At 43.6% G+C, this 22,057-nt stretch overlaps 1 protein-coding gene across 5 annotated transcripts; it reads right to left on the minus strand.

Annotated features, from left to right (window-relative positions):
- Positions 1 to 1,526: 1,526 nt before the first annotated feature.
- IFFO1 (intermediate filament family orphan 1) lies at positions 1,527 to 21,401 on the minus strand. 5 transcript variants are annotated; one of them, XM_088138584.1, is made up of 9 exons: positions 20,566 to 21,401; positions 9,693 to 9,753; positions 9,502 to 9,597; positions 8,451 to 8,591; positions 7,443 to 7,603; positions 6,726 to 6,846; positions 3,911 to 4,003; positions 2,932 to 3,062; positions 1,527 to 2,238 (listed from the first exon to the last, which is right to left on the minus strand). In XM_088138584.1, the coding sequence occupies exons 1-9, from the start codon at positions 21,354 to 21,356 to the stop codon at positions 2,136 to 2,138; spliced, it is 1,698 nt and encodes a 565-aa protein (XP_087994710.1). In that variant the 5' UTR covers positions 21,357 to 21,401; the 3' UTR covers positions 1,527 to 2,135. The 5 variants fall into 5 exon arrangements, with proteins under 5 accessions (XP_087994710.1, XP_087994709.1, XP_087994708.1 ...); XM_088138583.1 differs by having other exon boundaries at positions 3,911 to 4,006; positions 20,566 to 21,400; XM_088138582.1 differs by having other exon boundaries at positions 7,443 to 7,627; positions 20,566 to 21,400.
- Positions 21,402 to 22,057: the final 656 nt, after the last annotated feature.

A 22,057-nucleotide genomic window follows, 5' to 3' on the forward strand; every position in this document is an offset into this window, starting at 1 on the left:
AAAATCAATAAGCATACTCAGATCCTGGACTTATAATAATTATGTACAAGTGAAACATTTTTGCCATGTACAAAACTGAGTAAAAGGCAGGGGAATTGGAAATGTTTCAAGCAAGAATAGAAAATAAGAATGATAACTGTATCTAGCAACAATAAAAAATATAGTTCCATGACGTTTTTCTTTACTTTTTTGCAGAAGAGGGTTGTGATTTAATTTAATTGGGGTGAATCCTTGTAATAGTTATTCCTGAATATCTACATCCATCTGGAGAAACATGAAGTCCAGTAGTCTTTTATGCCATTTTTGTGACTTCTCGATAATTTTGGTTGACTTAGCAGACAATCAGGCTTGAGTGGAGACTTGACACAAGACTACCACTGCTTCCACTCCAGACTGCTTTGGCTGAACACCCAGTTCTGGCAGTGTTGGTGTTACTGCAGTTGTAACTCCCAAATTGCTCATACATGAAGAGAACGAGGGGTGTTTTTTATTAGGGACCAGGTCTTGTTCAACATTTTGCACAACGTCAGCATCTAAGATGGGGATCCGTGAGGAAGATTGGCAAGAGCAATCCCAGATGGGCCGAGGCAGAATAGACACTTAAACCAATGGGTCAATCCACGTCAGCCAATGCAGGAATTGTGCCCAACTCGAGCTGGGAGTGACTCCTACATGGGCTAACATACCTGAATTAAATGTTGTCTGAAACGCTTACCTCTTCCTTTCCAGAAATGGGAAGGAAACCTGGCTTCTTCCAACTCTCAATATCCTTCCATGTTGGAGGAAGCAAGGAAATGCAAGATGGATGGGCCAGTAGCCTTAAATATATAGGAGCCACACTGCATGAAACCAAAGGGCTATTTAATCCAGCGGGAAGTAACAGGCCAGCAGATGCCTCTGAGAAACGAAGCCAGGTCTAAAAGCAACCCTCCTATTCCTGGACCCTGGCATCTGGTATTGAGACTTACTTCCACTGACATGTGGAAGCCAAACAGTTACAGCAGAGGCCAAGGACATCTTGTGGCAGTGGATTCCATTGATGAAGGACTGTACGAAGCAGTATTTCCTTTATGTGTCCTAGACCCCCTATTACTTTCATTGGATTGCCTTAAGTTCTTATTACTATGTGAAATTTATCACTACCAGTCATGTTTTTATGCCTTTATTATGTCACACCCTCTGCCTTCCTAGCTTAGAGCACCGAAAATACTGTCCATTTCCCTCTTAAGAGATAGTTCCCAGTTTGTATCATGCATTTAAATTTAGGAGGTTTTGCACCACGGTCTCATTTACAGTTAACCTTTCTGGAACTTTATTGCCCATTCACCCAGTCTGGAGTGGTCTTTTTAGAGCTGTTTGCAGCTAACCTTGATATGTACCACTGTGAATAATTTGGGATCATCTGAAAACCCACCCATATCATTGCTCAGAACAGGGTCCTTACCTATCTTTTAAAAACTCCTCCTTTCGGCTGCATGCACCACGAGACACACATTTCAGAAACAAACTCACTAACAACAGCTGTTAAAAAAGGAAGGTAACTATTTAATGTTCTTATTTCCAGACATAACACATCACATATGACTTCTGCGCCAGAAGGGCACAGCTAAGCAAAGGCAAGGACAGAGCTGAGGTGAAGGGATGGGGTTCGTTCTTTGTCCCCACAACAACAGACTGTCACTATTGTGTACATTGTGGCCTGGAGGGAGGGTTCTATTAGCCCAGCCTTCGGTCCACTTGGCACCAAGAGAAGATTCAGTTTTGCTGAGATAAACAGACCCTGCTTATATACGGCAGGGGAGGAGAGTCACATATGTTTGGAGGCTGCAAGGGAGGTGGGGCTTCATAAGGCAAATCTTCAGGGCGTCGGATACAATAACATGGGAGCCTCCCCACTTAAGCAATGTGAAGGGGGAAGAAATAGAAAGGGATGTGAATGAGCTGGGAGATCTCCTTGCCCTGGGCATCTTGGTTTGCTCCACCTTCAAGTATGGAGGGGATGAGTGGCAGAATTCTAGGAGCAGCTTCTTGCCCCTTTCTGGCCCTCAGAGCTTTAGCTAGGACATGGCTCCCCTCAATACGCTCACCCTCCTGGGCCAGGAGGGGGACACGCAGAGGGGGCAGAGCCTCCCTCATTATCTTATCGAGGCATCACTTGGGAGATCATGATCGGACTCCTCTGTTTCCTCGTTTGGGGCTGATTCACAGTTCGGTACCGGAGTAAAAGCAGGAGATTTTCTGAAAGAAAAAAAGGGCGGGGGTCACATGGGCACTAGGGCTAAGGGAAGAGGGAAGAGGCCTGAAAGGGGACAGACGCAGGGCTCAAAGAAGCATCAGGCCATAAGAAAGGGAGAGGTTGCATGGAGAGACTTGGCTGGAATGTTAGGGTTGCTTCATAGCTAGAGGGGACATTGTTGAAGAGCACAAAGAGGCAACTGAGGTGGGCAAGGAGGGAGCTTCCTTGGGTTCTTGCTAAGCCCAGGATTACAGTTGGATGGGGAGGTCAAAAGTCCTCCCCAGCCCAGTGCTGCATTGAATTCATTGTCCCATAAGCTAGTGCAAAAGCCCGGCCGATCAGTGGTGCTTCTTTTTCCGATGAAAGTTGTCGTTCGACAGCGATTGCATCTGTCAAAACTGCATCACCTTCTAGAGACACATGGCACGAAACACAACTCCTGTAAGTCTGCAAGGGGGGGTTACAGCCAATCACTCAGAATCCAGCTCACGTTTGCCATCCCCCCCCCTTTGATGTGCTCCCGTAACAGTGAAGAGAACCCCAGAAGCCCATGTTGCCTGCTCTTATCCCTAGACCCTTCTGCACCTTCTAGTGCTAGCTGGAGAACTCATATGGTCTAAACCCCACCCTGCTCCCCACACCATCTAGGATTACAACCTGACTATACTGTAGTCCCCCACCCCATAGGCACTCACCTATCTCCAGATTGGGTGATGAGGCGACGACATGTCTCCATCTGCACATCCAGCCCACGCTTCATGCTGCACATCTCCATGTATTCATGAAGGTGCCGGTTCATGTCATTCTTTGCTGTTGCTAATTCCAGCTAAATAAAAGGGTAGGGACAAAGGAGGTCATTCTGCCAGCAATGCTGGGGACACTCCACTGTTTCCTGCTGCTCTCAGGAGGGCTGGCTGCACCGATGTGGCTGACCAGGCAAATATTCTGTTTTACCACTCTCTACCTCAACTTTGTTATATGGGGGGAGATTTCCTCTGTGGTTGACCTTCATTGCAATCCCTCTCCCGTTTGTACACTAGAACTAATTTTCATCATTGCCATGCTCTAGTGTGACCAAGAAATGGGGCACCCTATGTTCAGAGAGCAGCTATATGGCCAAAATTTTACTGCACCTCAAATCTGTGGAGGTAACAATTGGACCCCCAGTGTCCAAGGATATTCCTCTTTAGACAGCTGCTTTTGGAATTCTTTAAATCCAGACAACATACCAATGCATAGTTTGTTTTAACCAAGATATGCCAAACAAATCACAAGCTAGTTTATACATAATACTAGGTCAAAATCAAACAAACCACATTATGGCTTAGTGCATTGTGTTAACCAAGTGGCAAGTTTCCATGGGCAATGCATCTAAGTAGGACACACAGTTTACCAGTGGTTTCATTTTTTTCCTTTTCAATAACTTTTTTCTTTTTCTAGAGAGATTTTCATTGCTCTCTTTCACTGTCTTTTTTCTTTTTACCATTGGCATCTAGCTTTGCTAAGCCAGTATATCTGGTTTGTGGTATGTTTACTTTACAAGGACCCTCAGAACCTTGAAATCGCTACTGTTAATATATGCCCTGCCATTTGCAAGCTTCATCTTTGATAAGGTGAAAGCAATTTGTGTTTCTCTTGCTTCCAACCCTCACAGACTTTTCATTCTTTCCCCACCTCAATTTGATCAATGGTTTCCTGATATTCCTTCTCTCTGCTTTTGAAGAGTGACTCTGTGTCCTTGATTACTTTCTCCAAACTGTCATCTGACTGCTGAAAGAAAGAGAGAGAGAGAACAGATACCATTCATTAAAACCAAGGAGGAGACACTCTTATCATCACATGGCAGAGGAGATCATAGAACACTTATTTCTTTTTTAAAAAGTCATTTATGGAATGTTTCCAGAATGGCAGTTTTACCTGCAAGTTTTTGTAACGTAAGTGTGAATAAGCTAAATCCAAGCTACAAATCAGGAATGTTCCTTTTAACTTTGCCTCAACCATGATCTTGCTGGTTGGCATCAGACAAACCACTTTCTCAGATCTAGCTCCCTGCCCATTTGCAACACAGAGACCATATTTAGAGGTGGTTCGGGAAAACTGAATGAAAATGTAGATGCAACTGTTCAAAACGTCACATGTGCTATACAAAAATGAATAGTCTTTTCAAGATCCTAAAAGCAGTACTGCAAAACCTGGGAGATGGGAGACAATCTTGGGAAACTGAGTTCTCATTTGTAGTACATTTTCTAATCACTATTTCACTTACAGTATTTTTAAGGCTTATTGTTTCAACATGCTTTGTTTCAGGCTATTCTTATAGACAACCTAGATGTTTCAGCTACATCAAAATGCTCTCCACTATTTACAGACAATCTGGAGCAATCAGAACATACCATCATTTTTTTTAAAATCTTCAACTACTTCTGTAACTTACTATATACAGTTCTTTCAAGACATCTCTTCCAAAATTTAATTCTTTCCTTCCTGAAAAGCGTCAAAAGAGGTTTCCTCCACCTCCTCATTTAATCCTCTCATAGGATAGAAGAGAGACAATATATGGGCTAAAATCACCCAGTAAATTCCCTGGTTGAGAAGACCAACCAGGGAATTTACTCATCATTATTCCACCTTGGCTTCCTTCCTCATCCCACTATTTTTCTCAAATGGTTTAAAAGGTGGCAGTTACACTGCTAACTGGTACAAAATACTGAAACCACATTATGCCTTTATTAAAACATCTGCACAGATTACCAGTTACCTATCTAACCTAAGAATAACAGGAAATGCCCAAAGTCACTTTCTGTAAGATGGGCGGCTATAGAAATGTGATATATAAACAAACAAACAACAGAGAACCAGTGTGGTATAGTGGTTATACTGCTGGACTAACCCTGGGGAGACCTCAGCCATGGAAGCTTCTGAGTGACTTTCAACCAGCCACTTGCTCAGCCCAACCTACTTTCCAGCACTGTGGGTTGTGGTAAAAAATTAGAGGAGGGCGTAGCTATGCCACCTTAAGCTCCTGGAGGAAAGGTGGGATATAAATTAATAAATAAATCAGCAATAAACTGATTAAACAGGAAAAGCTCTCTTAAACAGGTTCTCATTTTCTGAGGTTCATTTGTTAAGTATACAGGAAAAGGCATTCTCCTGGGTTTTCCCGAGGTATAACAGCCTCTACTCTTTACTTCTTGGGAAATGAGTCAAGGCTTTCCTCTTCAGCCGGTTTTTTTTTTTTGCAGTTAGAGCTAATTTATACCACTTTTAATTGTCTTTACATTATATTAGGTATTCATGATGCTGTTCGTTGCATGCTGAGTGTATCAACTGGTCATCTATTCCTTATATTCTCATGCTTGGCCCAGTGATATGCAACTTCCTCCAAATACAAAACATGCCTACAAGCATACTACGAAGACTGTGAAGTTCATGGCATAGAAAAGAGGCCACAATCTGGCATACATTGGCAGCTCTAACTTTATACTCTTCACATATGCAGATTCCTTTTCTGAGCGCTTATTTCTGCATCAGCTGCCAAGTGCACCACTATAAGCAACTCTGGGGCTATTCATAACAGAGTTCAAACCAAACACACTACAAGATGGCCAACAAATTACTTAATTAGCCACCCTTTCAAGAAATCAGCAAAGTGAATTTAGGGACTTCAGCGTACATATAATTGCCTTCTTTCTCTGCTAGAATGGACTCTGCTAGAATGGACTCATATGACCAGATAGCCATAAATTCACAATATGAGAGAAGGGATGCTTAAGTGCATAGCGTGTACAGAGACTTGAAAACTACACTATACACACCTGCCCTCTGGAATGAGATCCTTCCTGAAATCCATGTTGCTCCCACCCTGAGGGCCTTCCGTAAGGCCTTGAAGACTTAGTTGTTCTCCCGGGCCTTAGGCTGAGATAGATGGAGCCCCTCGTTGGATGTGTTTTGGTCTATGTTTTTGTTTAGAGCAACTGGATCCCATCTTATTTTACTTTGCATTGTGGGTTTTTGTTTTATTTTGTGTTGGGGTTTATTATATTGTGAGCTGCCCAGAGTTGTTATGGAGTTTGAAATAAATAAATGTCCCAAGAAGATGCAGTTTTCTTCCTTTCTTCAGTGGGTCATAATTTATGTAGGGCTACCCCAAAGCAAGGGCAAAATCTTGACAATGAGGGGATTGCCGATGATCAAGCAGCCCAACTTTAAATACCCTGATGAGTTCACTGCTCTTTTCTTAAAAAGGAAACTCAAATATATATACTCCAGAAACCAAAGAAGTCTATTAATTCAAATATCTTGGTCAGAAAGTTGACTTGTGTGTGAACATGTACAAAACACACAGCCCTCATCACCATCTTCAAATGCCCAGTATAGAAATGAGTCAAAGAACCCAGTAAACAATAGGAAAGACCTCACGTAGAAGTGAAGGGGATAGAGTCTGGAGATGACAAAAGAGGAAGCTTGGAAGACAGAGGCCACACGTTACCTCTCCCTGTGCCTCAGCAGCAGCGATAGCATAGCCAGAGAAATCTTCCCACAACAGCAGTGTTTCTTCAGTCTCCTCCCAGGTGAGGCTGTCACAGTCATCTTCAAAATCATATTCCCTCCTGGGGATAAATTATAGATCAATGGTGAGAAGAAGACAAAAATCCTCCAAAGGGACCAGTGCCTTTGCTACATTTTTCTCCACATTTCCTGCTTGACACACCAGGTTTGGGAAAAACCTTCCAGCCATCTCTAATTCTGGGATGGGTGCTTCTTGTATGTGGGCCAATATGTAATCCAGGAGCTACAGCAACTGGGTACCAGTCCCTCTTCCCCAGAACACACATAGAAAGCTTCCAGCATGAAGTTGGTTTCTCCAAGCAACTTCTCCAGAGGAAGCATCCATGTGATTCTTGAAAGGTCCCACAATAAGACAGATTGGTATAGAGGCCTTTCACCTTTCCAGAGTACAAGAGACCCATTCAAGTTTACAAGACAAAATTACAGGATAAGGGAAGAGCGTCTTATATTAACAATTACAATTACAGTAACAATTACAATTACAGTAACAATTTTTTTCCCCACAACTAGATTCAAATTCAGTAATGCTGAATTTAGGATAATAAAAAAACTGGTTTTTAGAAGTTACACAGGCAATTCCTTAAGATCAGTTTGGTGCTTCTCTTCCCCCATCCCACTGCAAGCAGGCCTCACTCACAGCTGATTCAGCATCCTCTGCATCTCCTCATTGATGCTCATGGCAGTGGTCTCATCCTCTTCTTCTTCTTCCACTTTTTTGGAGGCCTCACTCTCAGAGAGGGAGGTGTCCTCATCGCTGACCAGCTTTCGCTCCCGCTTCCGCCCCACTGTAGCTGGGACCTTAATGGGAGACAAGTGCAGAGACTACAGAACGAAGTTGGGTTGGAGGTCACAGGTGGATGGGTGAAAAGAGATGTGAAGGATGATGGGATGGGATGGGATGACATGGAGGGAGAGAGAGAGAAAGAGAGAAAGGGGTGTGTAGAAAGAGAGAGGGGGAGAGAGAGAGAGAGAGAGAGAGAGAGAGAGAGGCTTATTATGATCAAGTTAAAGATGATGTGATGACTAAAATGCAATTTTAGAAACCTTTATTTTTAAATTAAAAGCTAAGCAGCTGAAGATGGCATCGGATGGGGGTTCACATAAAGGAACTCAAATCACACATCAGAGATGGAGGCAAGAAGACAAAACAAGACATAAGTAGAGGGAGAAAAATGCCAGGATTCGCCGTTAAATTTTATTTTAAAGAAAAGCTTCTAATTTGGATATTTTTCCAGCTTAATGAAAAAAAACTAACCAACTGCTTCTGTAAGGGAAGCAAGAGAAAGAAGAGTGTGCGCAAAATAGTGCAAGAAAGTGAGCAAGTGAATAAGACAAAGAAAGAGAGAGAAAGAGGGTGGGGAGGAGAGGAGAGAGACGGTGTTAGAGACACACACACACTTCGCACCATGTCTCCCTCTCCGGCAACTCTTCCCCAGAGACGGCCCACCAAAACTGGATGGAGAGACGTTCTGGGGCTCCCTTTCTGGGAGTTGCCCTCCAATTCAACATGCCTGCCTGACTCTCCCATAGACAGAGGTGAATACATGGAATGAAGATAGAGTGATAGGGTCTTTGCCCTTAGATGTTTCAGCTCATCTGTGTAACATTTCCTCTCCAAATGGGAAGGGAATTGGGCACCTCTCACCTGAAACATTTTGATCATGTCCTCACAGTTGCGCTGTTGGGCCACATCACACAATTTAGCTGTGATATCGATACGTCGACAAATGTCCATGTCTACCTTCATGGCCTTCTCTTGGATCTTGGTGTCCAGCTCAGTAATATTCTTAACCCATGCAAAAGAAACACAAAGAGAGAAGAATTAGGCCAATCCCTCTGTAGCCTCTAGCACAAATTATTCTGCTTTGGAGGTCTCATATTAGGAACAAGGCAGGAAAGAGAACAGTCATGCATGGCTTCATGTTTTATAGCCAGACATTACTCTCCCTGTATTACAGCAGTCTGTAGTTACAGGTAGTCCTCGCTTAATGACCATTTCTTTAGTGACAGTTCAAAGTTATGATGGTGCTAAAACTACTTACAACCAGTCCTCACACAATCATTGTAGCCCCCCCCACAATCACATGATCACGATCTGGGCACTTGGCAACCAGCTCAGACTTACGATGGTTGCAGTGCCCTGAGGTCACATGATTGCCATTTGTGACCTTCCCAGATAGCTTCTGGCAAGCAAAATCAATGGGGGACCACGTGATCTGCTTAACGACCACATGATTCACTTAACGACTGTGGTGATTCATTTAACAACCGCCACAAAAATGTCATAAAATCGGGTACAGTCACTGATGTCTTGCTTAACCACCTTGGTTTATGACAAATCTTCCAGTCCCTATTGTGGTCGTTAAGCAAGGCCCACTTGTACTCACTTGCTGTCTTTTCTAGCCCTGAAATAAATTTAATATTTAATTTCAATATTTGGACTTAGACACCACCTAACTCCAGTCAACTCTGGTGGCTCACGACATAAAAACAACATAAAATGCAATCAAAATAGAAACATTAAACATTAAAGAAGATGGCGAATCCAGACACCAAAAAAGAAACATCTCATATGCCCAATAACTGCTCCTACCACCCTAGCCCAAAGCCTGGGAGAAGAGCCAGGAACACCATCAGGGGCTGGTGGTGGGGAGGACATGTGCCTGCAAGGCACGCATTGGGAATAGTGTGCTCACATTACTCATCAGCCCTTTGAAAACGACCAGCTCTGCTTTTAGCTTCTCCACCTTCATTGCTAGCTCCTCCTGACATGCTTCTGCTTCTTGGGCTTCCTGGTTGAGAGGGAAACACATACATATGAAAACGGGAACCAAGAGAGAGGCAGAGGCAGGCTGCAGAGAGAGGGAAGAAAAGGGGAAACCCTTACCTCATGCAGCTCAGTCACTCGGTCCTGCAGCTGGACCCGCAACGTATACTCCTCTTCCCACCTGACAAGATGAACAGGCCAAGGATACGACAATGGATTTGATCCTAGTGTGTGTCAGGATGCAAAAACATCCCTCCCGGCCTCCTCGCTCCCCAGTGCAACCTGGTCCCAGCACAGGAACTCTAAATGGATCTCTTCTGTACACCAGAAGCACTGCAAATCGGCACAGACACCCCACTGGAATGTGTTCCTACAACAGGTGGGAGACTCACCCCACATGCTTATCTCATCTTGATCTGGATTCATTGGCTACTCTCCCCCTCTCAATTGAGAAGAGTAACCACAAACTATGTTTAGTAACTGCAACACACTCAGAATATACTGTCATGACAGATGGCCCCTTGCCTTTCATCCCTGCAATGCTGGATCAGGCCGACGGGCATGTCTAAACGCAGGAGTTTTCCTCTCCTTTCTTCTGCATCTATACCTGGCACTCAGCTGTCTCTGGCCTACAGGGTATCGATTTTCTAATGCCAACTAACTAGAGCAAATGCGTCAGAGGCATTCTAATCTCTATAGGGTTTTAAATCAGCCATAACAGCCTTTGTCATGGTCCACTTTAAGCAATTCCTTTTCGTCGCAATGCATTCCCTGGCAGTGTAGCAGAAAGCTCTGGACCTGAGAGAATAGGGCAATTAAATGTACAAAGCAGAAGCAAGCAAAATGGAGATTGTCTGAGAAAATGCATAGGGAAACAACCAAAAACTTCTTAAGTGCCAACTCAAGTAACAGAACTGGAAAAATGTAGAAATGCACACATGTGTAACCTGCAAATCCCAGCATATGATAAACAAGGACAGAAACTAACACCATTCTTAATTTGAAAATAAGAATCAAATTTCTTGTCTGTAAAACTGCAATAAGACTTGAAAACGTACGGCTCAAAGGCCCAGTATACGTTTAGGAATGGGGTGCACATGGGGATTTCCAGAAGCTAACAGTGAAAGCCAGTTTGGTGTAGTGGTTAAGGCACAGGCGTAGGAACAGAGAGATCTGAGTCCTGGTCCTGCCTTAGGCACAAAGCCAACTGAGTGACCTTGGGCCCGTCCAACTCTCTCAGCCTTTGGAAGAAAAAAATGACAAACCACTTCTGAAAATTTTGCCAAGAAAACTGCAGGGACTAGTCCGGGTAGTCGCCAGGAGTCAAGACTGACTAAAAGGCACACACACACACAATGGAGAACTGGCAAAAGTTATGCAGCATAACATAACATGAACATGCAAATGTTGCATAACAGGTCACAGAATACTGCTACTCACCATGTAGATTTTGAATTGCTTAAAGGAGTCTGCTAGTTCATCACCAGGCTAGCTTTCTTTTAACAATAAAGTGTGTGTGTGTGTGTGTGTGTGTGTGTGTGTGTTGGGGGAATATACAATAAAAGATTTTTCAACAGCAAGAACTGGTTTTGATTTAAATTAAAAATGGGTATCAGAAGAAACTGTGGAATGCTTCTAATTTTCTCTCTTATACACTGATTCTAGCTTAAACAGAGTTAGGAACAAAGAATTTTTAAAGCTTCACCACAAAATCACAACAGCACCTTCTGCTACAGAAAACATTAGAAATTAGGAAACAAGTATAGCAGATTTTGCAATATGGGAAGATTTTGACATGGTTCGTCAGGGTAGTCTCACCTGACACTATATCTGCCCTAAGGTTTGATGTAAATTGAAGTGTGGAAGCTAAATTAAATAAATACGCTATTTTGACTACAGCAGCTACAGCCAGCATATGTAAGTAAGGTGTTTCAGACCTTGCTTGTCTGCTGAAACTCACTGAATATAGTTTATATGAGAGGACTGTATCACTGAGCTGTACACAACACCTTCCATTCCGAATGCAAATATTGCATCATGACGTCTCAGAGTAGGAATGAAACCAACTAGTCATGTAGTCTGGCCTTTTATTCTAGGCTGAGAAACGCAAAAGCTCTAGTTGCATCTAATGGTAGACTCAACATTTTCTCTATAAACAACAGACTCCGATCACTTGTGAAATTTCTTTTCAGTCTGAGGGTCCTTTGCCTTGCAACTTTGAAGACAGCATTGTATGGTGATGGTGACTTTTCAGAACCTCTTGAGTTGACCCCATGTCTTCTCTGTTCTATTCAGAAAAGGACCAGATATAAAGGATGTTAAGGACCTATCAAGCTAGTTTTCCTCATGGTTCATATACTAGATCTCCATAGAGAAGCAGAATGCTGTACACACAGCAAACGTAATTGAAAATATGTGCTGCTTACATTGGTTGATCTGCATTGCAATGCCAAGGAACGAATGCCCCAGTAACTGACTAGAGATAAACAAAGTCATCTCCCTATTCTCAGAAGCTCAACAGAGGGAAAGGAATCTGGTCAGGAGATACAGCATGAAACTAGTATGCCCAGTTTTTCCTTTCCCTCCCACTCTGAACATTCTTTAAACACTGCATAAAATTAACACCATTTTAAAATGCTCCCTTTCTTCCACAAGCAATGGCCATTTTGTCTTGCTTAGAGGAATTTTTTCTTTGGCAAACTCCAAGCCAAACATCCTGTAGGCTGTGGGCCAGAAAACGCTGCCACTTCCCCCACCCCTAGAGACCACAACAAATGGATGACTACTCATAGAAAAATAACACAAAAAACTGGGCAGAATATGTAAAAGAAAGAATGACTCAAGTGGAGGGCATGTGGAGGGAGGGGCAAGCTCAAAGCTAATGTCTCTGTATTACAGAGTATGTTTAAATCAATTGCCCTCTGGTATCCCAGGATGTTCATTTGTTTAAAAATCTGTTTTTTGATATCAGACATTTAATCTAGCCTAATAATAAAGGCAGCGTATACCTATTATTAATCTGATATTAAGAGTCCAGGAATTAGTAAATTTCCTACAGACATTGGTCTGCAACAGATGGTACCATCTAGCCAACCATAGTAGCTGATCTCAACATTAGCTGATTAGTACCTGGATGGTACTACATCCAAGACAGTAAACTAGACTGGGAAGGAAATACACACACACACACACACACACACAGAGTCCATGGGGAACATGAAGGCAACAACAAATGACTAGGATCCTCATATATACCTCTTACCCACTCAAAAAATGTGGGTGCACAGGCATGCCAATCCAGTTCCAACCCTCCCCCCACAAATATTCTGCTGTGTATTTCAACAAAATCTCCAAGCCACGTTTTATTACCTGCAACTGCAACTCTTGAACCTGACAATTTGCTCTTTTTTTAGATATAAAAGGATTCCCACACCAAAAAAACATGCATGCTCCCATGTTATGAAAAACCCTACAGGACACTGCAAAACTCTTGCTTCTGAAAAGCGTGGTTATTTATTCTGCAAGATCTTACCCTAGAGTCTGTTTCCTCATATGGTAAGAATGTGATGGAATATTAGGAACTCTCTCTCTCTCTCACTCACTCACACACACACACACAGCCACACAAAAAGATCATGAGGGAGGGAGGGTGCAATAGGGCAAGAGTATCTTAGAAGCACTACTACGAAGAGATGGGCACAGGAGAAGCTGAAGCTGTTTATGCTTAGAGAGAGTGATTCCCCTTGTTGTGTTGTGGCTCCTACCTACACAGGCACATCCTAATCAAAATCACAAGTGAGAAAATGTCAGATGCTGGCTTTTCATACACACAAAGAGACAGCAAATTTGATTTCAATTGTTTGCAACTTCTACCTTTAGCAAATTATCCCACTTCACTAGCCTTTGGTTCTGGAATGAGAACACATACTTTAGGTCCCTCCCCAGTCTATATGGCCTGTTCAACTTTTTCATTCCTGTCTTATTAACAGGTGGAAATGGACTGAGCACCGATCAAAGAGCAAAATCAGTCAGACTATGGGCCATTAAAACTAGGAGGAAAAGCCGAGGCTGCTGCTTCTACATTCAGCCTCAAATTCTCTTTGCCCTCCCCACCAGGTTTCCATTCACATCTGCAATGCACCATTGCCTAATAATAGTCTTACTGCAACAGTCTCTCCACCCCACTTTGCACAACCCAGACAAGCAGAGTGCATCCAACACACCATTTCCTGGACTGACCTCACAACTCACTTCTTCCAAAAAACAAAGGGGGGGGGGTATCAAACCAATTCCCAAAGGAGCCCAGCGACTGAAAGAAAACAACCAACCAGCCTAGCTCTACTCCAGGCAAAGAACTGTGATTCCCTGACGGGATCGTACTCCCAGCAGAAAGGAAAACCAAGGGATGGGAACTCTATTAGGTCTTCAGAATCAGCTGCACTGGGTCCAAGGGAGCCACTCTGAATAGCTCTTATTGTTCCTGGTGTCCTGGCTCTAAGATGCTCCCAGAATTATAGCTTAATAAGCTTAGTACATAATTGTAAATGTACATATACCTTGTAGTGTTCAACTAATCTGACGTATCCTACTAAATGGATGGTTTTATAGAAAGGAAAAAAAAGGGGGAAGGAGGGGGAAAATATAGATGGGTTACAGTAACAGCCCTCACTAGGCAGGCGGTGGAAGTCAATGATCTCCAACCCTTATATCCTATGACTATCTGGCTTTCTAGATAAAATTCTGCAAATGATTACAAGGTGATCCCTTACCTAGAAGCACTTCTAGTCCCTGATTTAGATTTTGTCTACTTGGAATGGTAGCTCTATGATACCACATTTCTGAAGACTAGTTTTGGTCCACAAGAGCCATGTAATTACTCATTCCAAGTTAAATGGCCCATACAATCCATAGCCAGAATGAGCCTACACACCTCCCGGACCTCTTGTATATTCCCTCTCTGCATGGATATGTAAATGAATGGAAGAATCTCCTTGCTGTATTGCTGTATTAAGACTGACTATATTGTTTCAGTAAGAGTCAGGAAAGCTCACAAATGCAGCATGAAAACAATGTCTCCCACCTGACTGTCTTCAGCATTTGATATTTGCCATATACACTCACTTCTCCTAAGATGGAGACAGATATTATTTCAGAGCATATCTACAATACAGTCTTACATTTGTTGATTAATTTCTGAGGACTCCTCAGCATTATATTCTATGTGAGGCAAAAGATGCTGAGGATTGCAAATAGATTCCCATTACCATAATAACACTATAATTCCCAAGATTTTTGGGAAACAGACACAGGAGTTAACCAGGCACAAAACCAAAGCAAATTGATAATATAAATGGCCAAATTAGGTCACAATTTGGTAGAATTCAGAATTCTGTCTTGCTAGGGAACCAAACAAGTTGTTTGTATATGTTATCTGATTCTGGCTCTTTCTTATCTAAAGAAACCAGGGAACATCATCTGGGATTTGTTTTAGCATCAACAAATCACAGTCCCTGGCTTGTTGCTCTGTAGCAAGCTAGAATTAGAAGAACATGCCTTGAATACTGACTTTGGCTTGTTAGGAAATCCAGATGCAAAGAGTCTCTCGATTTGCAACCACATCAATTTTCAATCACCCTCATCAACTCAAGCTTAGAATCTATTGAAGCTCCACTCCTCACTGTAGAGATCCCAGTTTAGATGCAGTAATAAACAAGTCATGGAATAAGGTTCTCTGGTTTGTTTAATGGCTCCAAATGGCAGGAAGAGCCATTGGGAATCAGGCTCTTGCTGAGACGCTGACATATCTGAACCAAGCCTCAAAAAGGCAGTACACTTCATTCTAAGATTAAATAAATTAACAATATTAAATACGAAAAGGAGGTCAAATCCTTAAATCATACAATAAGTGTGCATTAGATGATTATCTACTGAGCACAGTTTAAGGTTAGGGAGATTTTGCAATCCCTTTTAAAATCCCTTCCAATTTCAGGACTGTGTTTTCTGCAGACATCAATTCTGCACAGTCATCTCATTCCTGCATTTAGCACTTCTAATTCCCAAAATTGAAAGATTAATCAATATACATTTGGAATCTCAAACTCCATCTCATTCCCTGATTTCTGCAAATGAACTCAGTTTTTCTCTTAAGCGTTACTTGAGGCAGGGGAGGGGAGAAAGCTCTAGATCAAGTTGTTTTCTCTGTTTGTTGTTTGTAATGGTGGTGTGTGTTGTGTGCGCGCGTGTGCGCACCCATTCATGCAAATCTGGATGCTGAAGGAAAGGACTGAACACATGCTAGATGCAGAAAAATTTATTCTCAATCCTTGTTCTAGCAATCCTAAAAGCAACTTTTTCTATCTAGTGCTCTCCAGGCTGGTGGGGTGGGGGAGGGTCAAGGGAGCTGCAGATATTTAGGGAAAGGCATAAGACATACTCTCCAGGTGTTGTTTCAGCATCTTTCACCACTTGCCGTATCATCTGAGAGTTGTGATTCAGCAAGATTGACAGAACTACAGCATTCCTGTTTCTCATTTAGAGGATTGCAGTACTGTAAAAGTGATTTATAAGGGCAGCTTTAGAAATTAGATGCAGGAGCACAGAGTGAAACAATTGTTTATTTTCTCCTCCAGCTTGTGGTTAACATGCAAAGATCTATCCAAGCCTGAACAAAACAGCTACAGACTCCATTTTCTGGGCAAGATACATTCATTGTCCAATAAAGTTGCCTTGACTTCATTTCATATAGAAATGTAGCCATATATATCAAGTAAATAAAATACATGCAAACACGCATGGCATCTGAATTCCCACTCACCCAACTGAGCTGGGGGATTCAGCTATTCTTTTTACTGAACTCTTTCTTGCATTTTCAACAAGACTCAAAACAAGGAGAATTTAGACTGATAAAATGTTCCCTAATCCCATAATCTCTCTTCATACCAGAGAAAGTAATATAGTGCCAGGCTGCAGTTTAGACTAGAGGTATCAGTCAGTCTAAGATGAAAAGGCAATATTTGTCCCTTTAGTTTCATCTCATTTATTGTAGGAAGTGTTTGCATAACAGTAATATTACTATTTAGTTTAAATATAATACTATAAACTATTTTAAAGAAACATTAGTTGCATTTTTTTAAAGTTTAAATCATCATCATCTACTGATTTTTCTGCCTCAGGTCCCAAAATATCATTGGTCAGCCTTGCTTCCACACATCAAGAAAGCAGAGGTTAATGACATCCAAAATAAAAATGCATGGAAATGAATTCCAATGAGTGAAATTATGAAGTAGAGAAGGTGGAGATGGTGCTTGGCCCTCATCTGCTCCCAACCCCCCACTTACAGCCTCACAGGGGGTTCCAAGGAATAGGCTTAGGAGCAGAAATATGATTCATAGGGGGCATCTGCAGCAGAGAAGTGCAGACAGGGAAATTGTTAAGGAGGAGCCACATCTCTGCCCACCGAAATTATTGTTCTTGCATACATATTTAAATGTCAAACTTTTCACTGGAATCCATTTGTAAAGTTCAGTTTGTGGAACCCAGAAATGTGGATATTAACAAAGTGTTTTAGACTTTTTATAGGACCTCTGGAAGGAAAGGTGATTCAGCAGAAGGGACTTGCTTCTGTCTGAGCAAAGCACTTAACTGTATCCAAGCGCTGCCAAGAATGATCATCTGTTTGCCTCTCACATAACTTGTTGAGAAAGGCAATGCAGGGGTGGAATAAATGAAGTTTCATTACTGTCTTGAAAGAGCAATGAATCATGAAACACAAGATAATGACAGCAATCCTACTGAAATTAGTTGCACGTCTTTTGCTAATTTTGGTAAAAGCATGCATGTAGTGACAGATCAGAATCGTGGTCTTTTAACCCAGGACCGACCACTTGAATATCCTGTAGGACAGCCAGCCGGCAGGATGCTGATGCAGAAACACTGACGTAAACATGGTTTGTAACAGAAACTAAGCATAACTGGCTTTTATTCAGATCCAATGATTTTTAACAGTAATTGCTGTAGCACAAGATTTAGTCACTTTTCTGGGAACTCTGGAATATTGATCATTTAGTAAGAAATGCACGGTTGCCCCTGTTAGAATCAACCTGAGTGGTTTATGATTTACAGGGGAGATTAGCTCCAACCTCCAGGCAAGGGACAATTCCAAACGTGCAACTGATCCAATTTCAGTATCTGGGCATATGCATAAGCAGTCTTGATGGGCCATATTACTAGATCTCCCAATCAACACCATTGAGGCAGGATGTCTATGCATGCAGGGAGGGCACCCTGCTGGAGGAGAGCACAAGAATGTGGTAAAATATTTGGGAGTGGTAAGGGATGGATACAAAACCCCAATGAAGCAGAGGTCTGTGATATCGACTCTCTGCATATCAAGATCTAAAGTTCTTTGCTTGATCCCGCTCCAGGCTGTTCTAGACCCAGGAAAGATACTGATAGGGAGGTAAATCCACCGGGAGCCAGATCTGACATAATCTGATTCTTCCATAGGGAAGTGTGTCTATCAGTACAAGATGAGCCGAGGACTCACCTCCATATATTTGAGCCATACTTTAACAGAATGGGCTTCAAATGAAACTCATTCAAGTTCTAACCAGTCTCAAAGTATGTTTGAGACTAAGCAGGCAACTCTGAGGATAGATCTCAGAAATGTAGACTGAACTGCTTATGGCACAGCAGTATCATTATACTGTACTGACAACACTGTGTGCCATACAGCGGAAGGTGTAATACTCTGGCTTTGAATAATTTGATTGCTGAAGGCAGAAATCCCACAAACAGCAAAAGATATATATTTCCTGAAAGTGGAAGATACCTCAGCTTTCATCATCACTGGGGTTCTTTTTTTCTGCAACTTTGCCAGTTCTGATTTATAGACAAATATCTAAGACTTTGAAATCTGGCTAGCTTCCAACAATTAGGAATCCACTCTGTCCCCATTTTTGGCTTTTAATCTTTTGCTAGACGATGCACATTTAATACTTTTGGAAAAAGTAACATCACCAGAATCTCATATTTGGCACCAAATTCTATATTTGGAAATAGCTGCAGAACGCAAACACATTTTTATTCCCTGATGTCCAGTGGGCAGTGTCTCCATCTGATGAATATGACTAAGTTCGCAAACTATTTTGGTGAATAAATCATCGTGTCCTGGTTCACGTATTATGCAAAGCTAAAAACTATGACTTAAAAACAACAATGGTTGGAATTATATTTATACTTTAACCATAAACAAATAAGCCACATTGTAGTTTAGTACTCTGTATGAATTTACTGCCTTAATTTCCTTTTGCCAGCAGACCTTACATGACCAATTTTATAAGAGCTACCCAGTGAGATTCAAGCTTGAGCAAAGATTTGAACCTGACTCTCCTTATCAGTGTCTGACGAGCAAAGACAGACTTGACTTCAGTTTATTTAAATAGCCATGTACCATGCAAACTCTGTAAACCTCCTTATCTCTTCTGTTTCAGATTGATATTCACTTTATTAAATACAATATTTAATACTTTGGTTTACTAGACTGTGGGATGCTTAGTTCCCAGGTTTTTTTTGGGGGGGGGGGCAAGGTACTAATCAACAGGAAAAGAAGAAAAAATCACCAACGGCTGATTTGAAGAAGAGCTAAGTTGAAAAGCCTGGATGAAAAAAAATCTTTTTAAGGGGGAAAAAAAAGAGACTTAGCTTAGGAAAGCTGAGATGGGCACACCATCATGGAGTTAACACACAAAAAAGGTCCTTTTGCTTGGATCACCTCCAACTGCACATACTTCTGATGGAGGGAGAAACTCTGCAGAGGGCCTCTAGATAACTGTAATAATTGGACAAGTTTCTGAGGAAACTTCTCCAAAAGAGCTCTCTGCCTTCACCACTTAGTCCCAAAGTGTCCCTGCTATACATTTGCACGTACTTTTTCCTAAGCTGTTTTTAAATCAATAACCTAGCATTTCAGAGGTGAATGGTATAGAAAGCTACTTAATTTTTGTCCTTTGAGGTCTTTTTCATTTATTCAAAATCTGCTCCTAGCCGTTTTCCTCTTGTGAGGTAAATACCTATTTGTAGCCTGTAAAGAATGTTAGGCTTAAGCAAGCCCTACCTGCAGATGCTGCTTCCAACTGAGTAAAAGAAAAAGTCAGAGGAACCACTAACGCTCAGTGGATTTGTTCAGATATATCCTCTGTCATTCCCTGCAACTGTCTACATGTAGACGACAAGTTCCTCAAACTAAGAATTCAGCCTTTGCTAATATAAATAAATCAAAGCTGTGCACATCTGCCGCGTGCGACGTGTGCCGACAGCAGGATATAAATAATACAGTACTCCTCTAACAGTAATATTGCATACCCAGATCTTGCGGAGAGTTGAATTCCTGCACCTTCCTCTCCCCTAAAAGTCAACTCGGCTAGCATCTGCCAGTGGCAGAGATGTGACTGAGAGGTTCTCAGTGAAGAGAGAGGAGAAGGGTTAGATAGGAACTGATAATAGGGGAGCACCACCCAGTCTTAGGTTTGTGCTTCATCAAGGAACTATAGAAGCATGGAGAAGGCACAAGTAGAGGGCTTAAAAGCAAAAGAAACTGGCTGTGCTTCAAGCCAGATCTTTTTTCGCCTACGCTCTCCAAGAAAGAAGAAGCCCAGGGGAGGTAGCTATTTTCCCCTCTGTGGAAGAGACCAATACGCTCAAGAGGAGAAATGAGGTTTCATTCTCCTCTTCCAATGAAAAGTCTCCAAAAGCTTAGATTCTGCCCTGGAATAGCATCATACCAAACAAGTTTATTTGAGAGCTATAACAGAACAAGCTGTTCTCTTCCCTGGCTTTCACTCTTAATGCTAGGATAAGCATTTTGAGGGTTCACAGAGCAGAAAGTGCCCCCAAGGCCAGTGATCACTCCATGGGGACAGGTTCCCCAAAGAAGCCTTTCAAACTTCCACAAGTTCCCTGACCACAGCCAGCCCCTCTCGCCTCTTCACCTCACCTGCGCTTGTATTCATCCCGTTCCCTCTTCACCTTGGCCAGGACGTTGTAGAGAGCCCGGATTTCAGGGGTGATGGTGTCTATCTGCACCCCAACTCCATCTGGGTGCACCCAGGAGACGCCAGGCCCCTGAACTAGGGTAGTCTCTAGGCCTGGCCCCAGACGGCGAGCTTGTGAGAATGACCAGATGGTGCCAGGCAGGAAGCGAGAGGATGCGGAGAAAGTGCTGGAGGGAGACTGGCAAGAGGTGGGGGTGAGTGGTGCTCCGGGGTGGTGGCAGCTGGGGGAACTCAGCACCCGTGAGGTGCTGCCCAGTCCCACAGGCCGGCTGCCGCTGCCACCCCCACTGGTCAAGGCGAGTCCCAGTGGGCGGATGGGGCCGATGAACCCGGTCTGGACAGCTTGGTCCCGGCGCTGCAGGCTGCCCCGACGGGCTCCCCCTTCCTCCAGGGCCTGCTGCAGCTGCTTTTCCAGCTGCCGGTTGCGGCGCTCCAGCTCGTGCACCTTGGCCAGGAAGCATCGGAACCGGAGGTTGAGGGTCTTCAGCACGTTGATGTTGGAGCCCAGGTCGTTCCGGAGGGCCATGGCGGCCGGCGGCGCCGGGAAGGAAGACCCGGCGGCGAGGGAAGCCGGCGGGGCCAGCTCCCCGTCGAGCGAGTCCCCCTGGGGCTCGTGGGGAAGAAAGAGAAGGGCCGGCAGCTGCTGGCGCTGGCGCTGCTCGGGGCCCGCGGCTCCCAAGCCCTGCTGCTCCTGCTGCAGGAGGAAGAGGTTTGGGCCGAATAACGGGTTCATGGCTGCGCCAGCCGTCCAGCAGCTGCGACAGGGAAGGGGGAAGCGGCCGCTGGGCGGAGAGGCGCAGCCGTCGCAGCCAATCCCCGGCGCCCGCCCGCCGCGAAGGAGGGGCGGGAAGGGGTCTGGCGCTGCGGAGCGGGGGATGCGGCGCTGAACCACAGAGCACGACGCGGTGTCCTGCCGGCGGAAGGATGCGCGCTCACGGCCGGCCGGCTGAGGCCACCGCGCGACGGCCCGCCGATGCGCGCTGGCTACGAGGCCGCAGCTGCGGTTGCAGAGAGGATCCGGGCTGCCGCTTCTCCCGATAAGCTTTGGAGAACCAATTGCCCGACTCGTTGGTCAAAGCAGTAGGATCCGGCGGTCTTTTTAGTGCCCTCCGCCGCTTTGCATCCTTCCCATCGCCTCGCACAGGCAACTATTGCAATCGGAAGACTGGGTAGCTTTGACCCCTAAATATCGACCAAGGGTGCTGAACGGGCTGCTGGTCATGTCCAAAACCAACCGACCTCTCCAGAGGCCTTTGCCAGCAGCAGAGTTTCACTGACATGTTGAAAAGCAGGAAACACAAAATAGAACATAGAAGATTTGAAAGCACATCCCTCCCTTTTAACATGAGCTTCTGAACCATACTCTCCAAACAGAGTATGAGATCTGGCATAAAAACCACAGCAGCATCAGCAGGCTTTGGAGCTGCAATTGTG

The sequence above is a fragment of the Python bivittatus genome, unplaced genomic scaffold (assembly GCF_059951505.1).
Source record: "Python bivittatus isolate LINGU-HERP-01145 unplaced genomic scaffold, Pbiv_v1 ctg000270_np1212, whole genome shotgun sequence".
Classification (NCBI taxonomy): Eukaryota; Metazoa; Chordata; class Lepidosauria; order Squamata; family Pythonidae; genus Python; species Python bivittatus.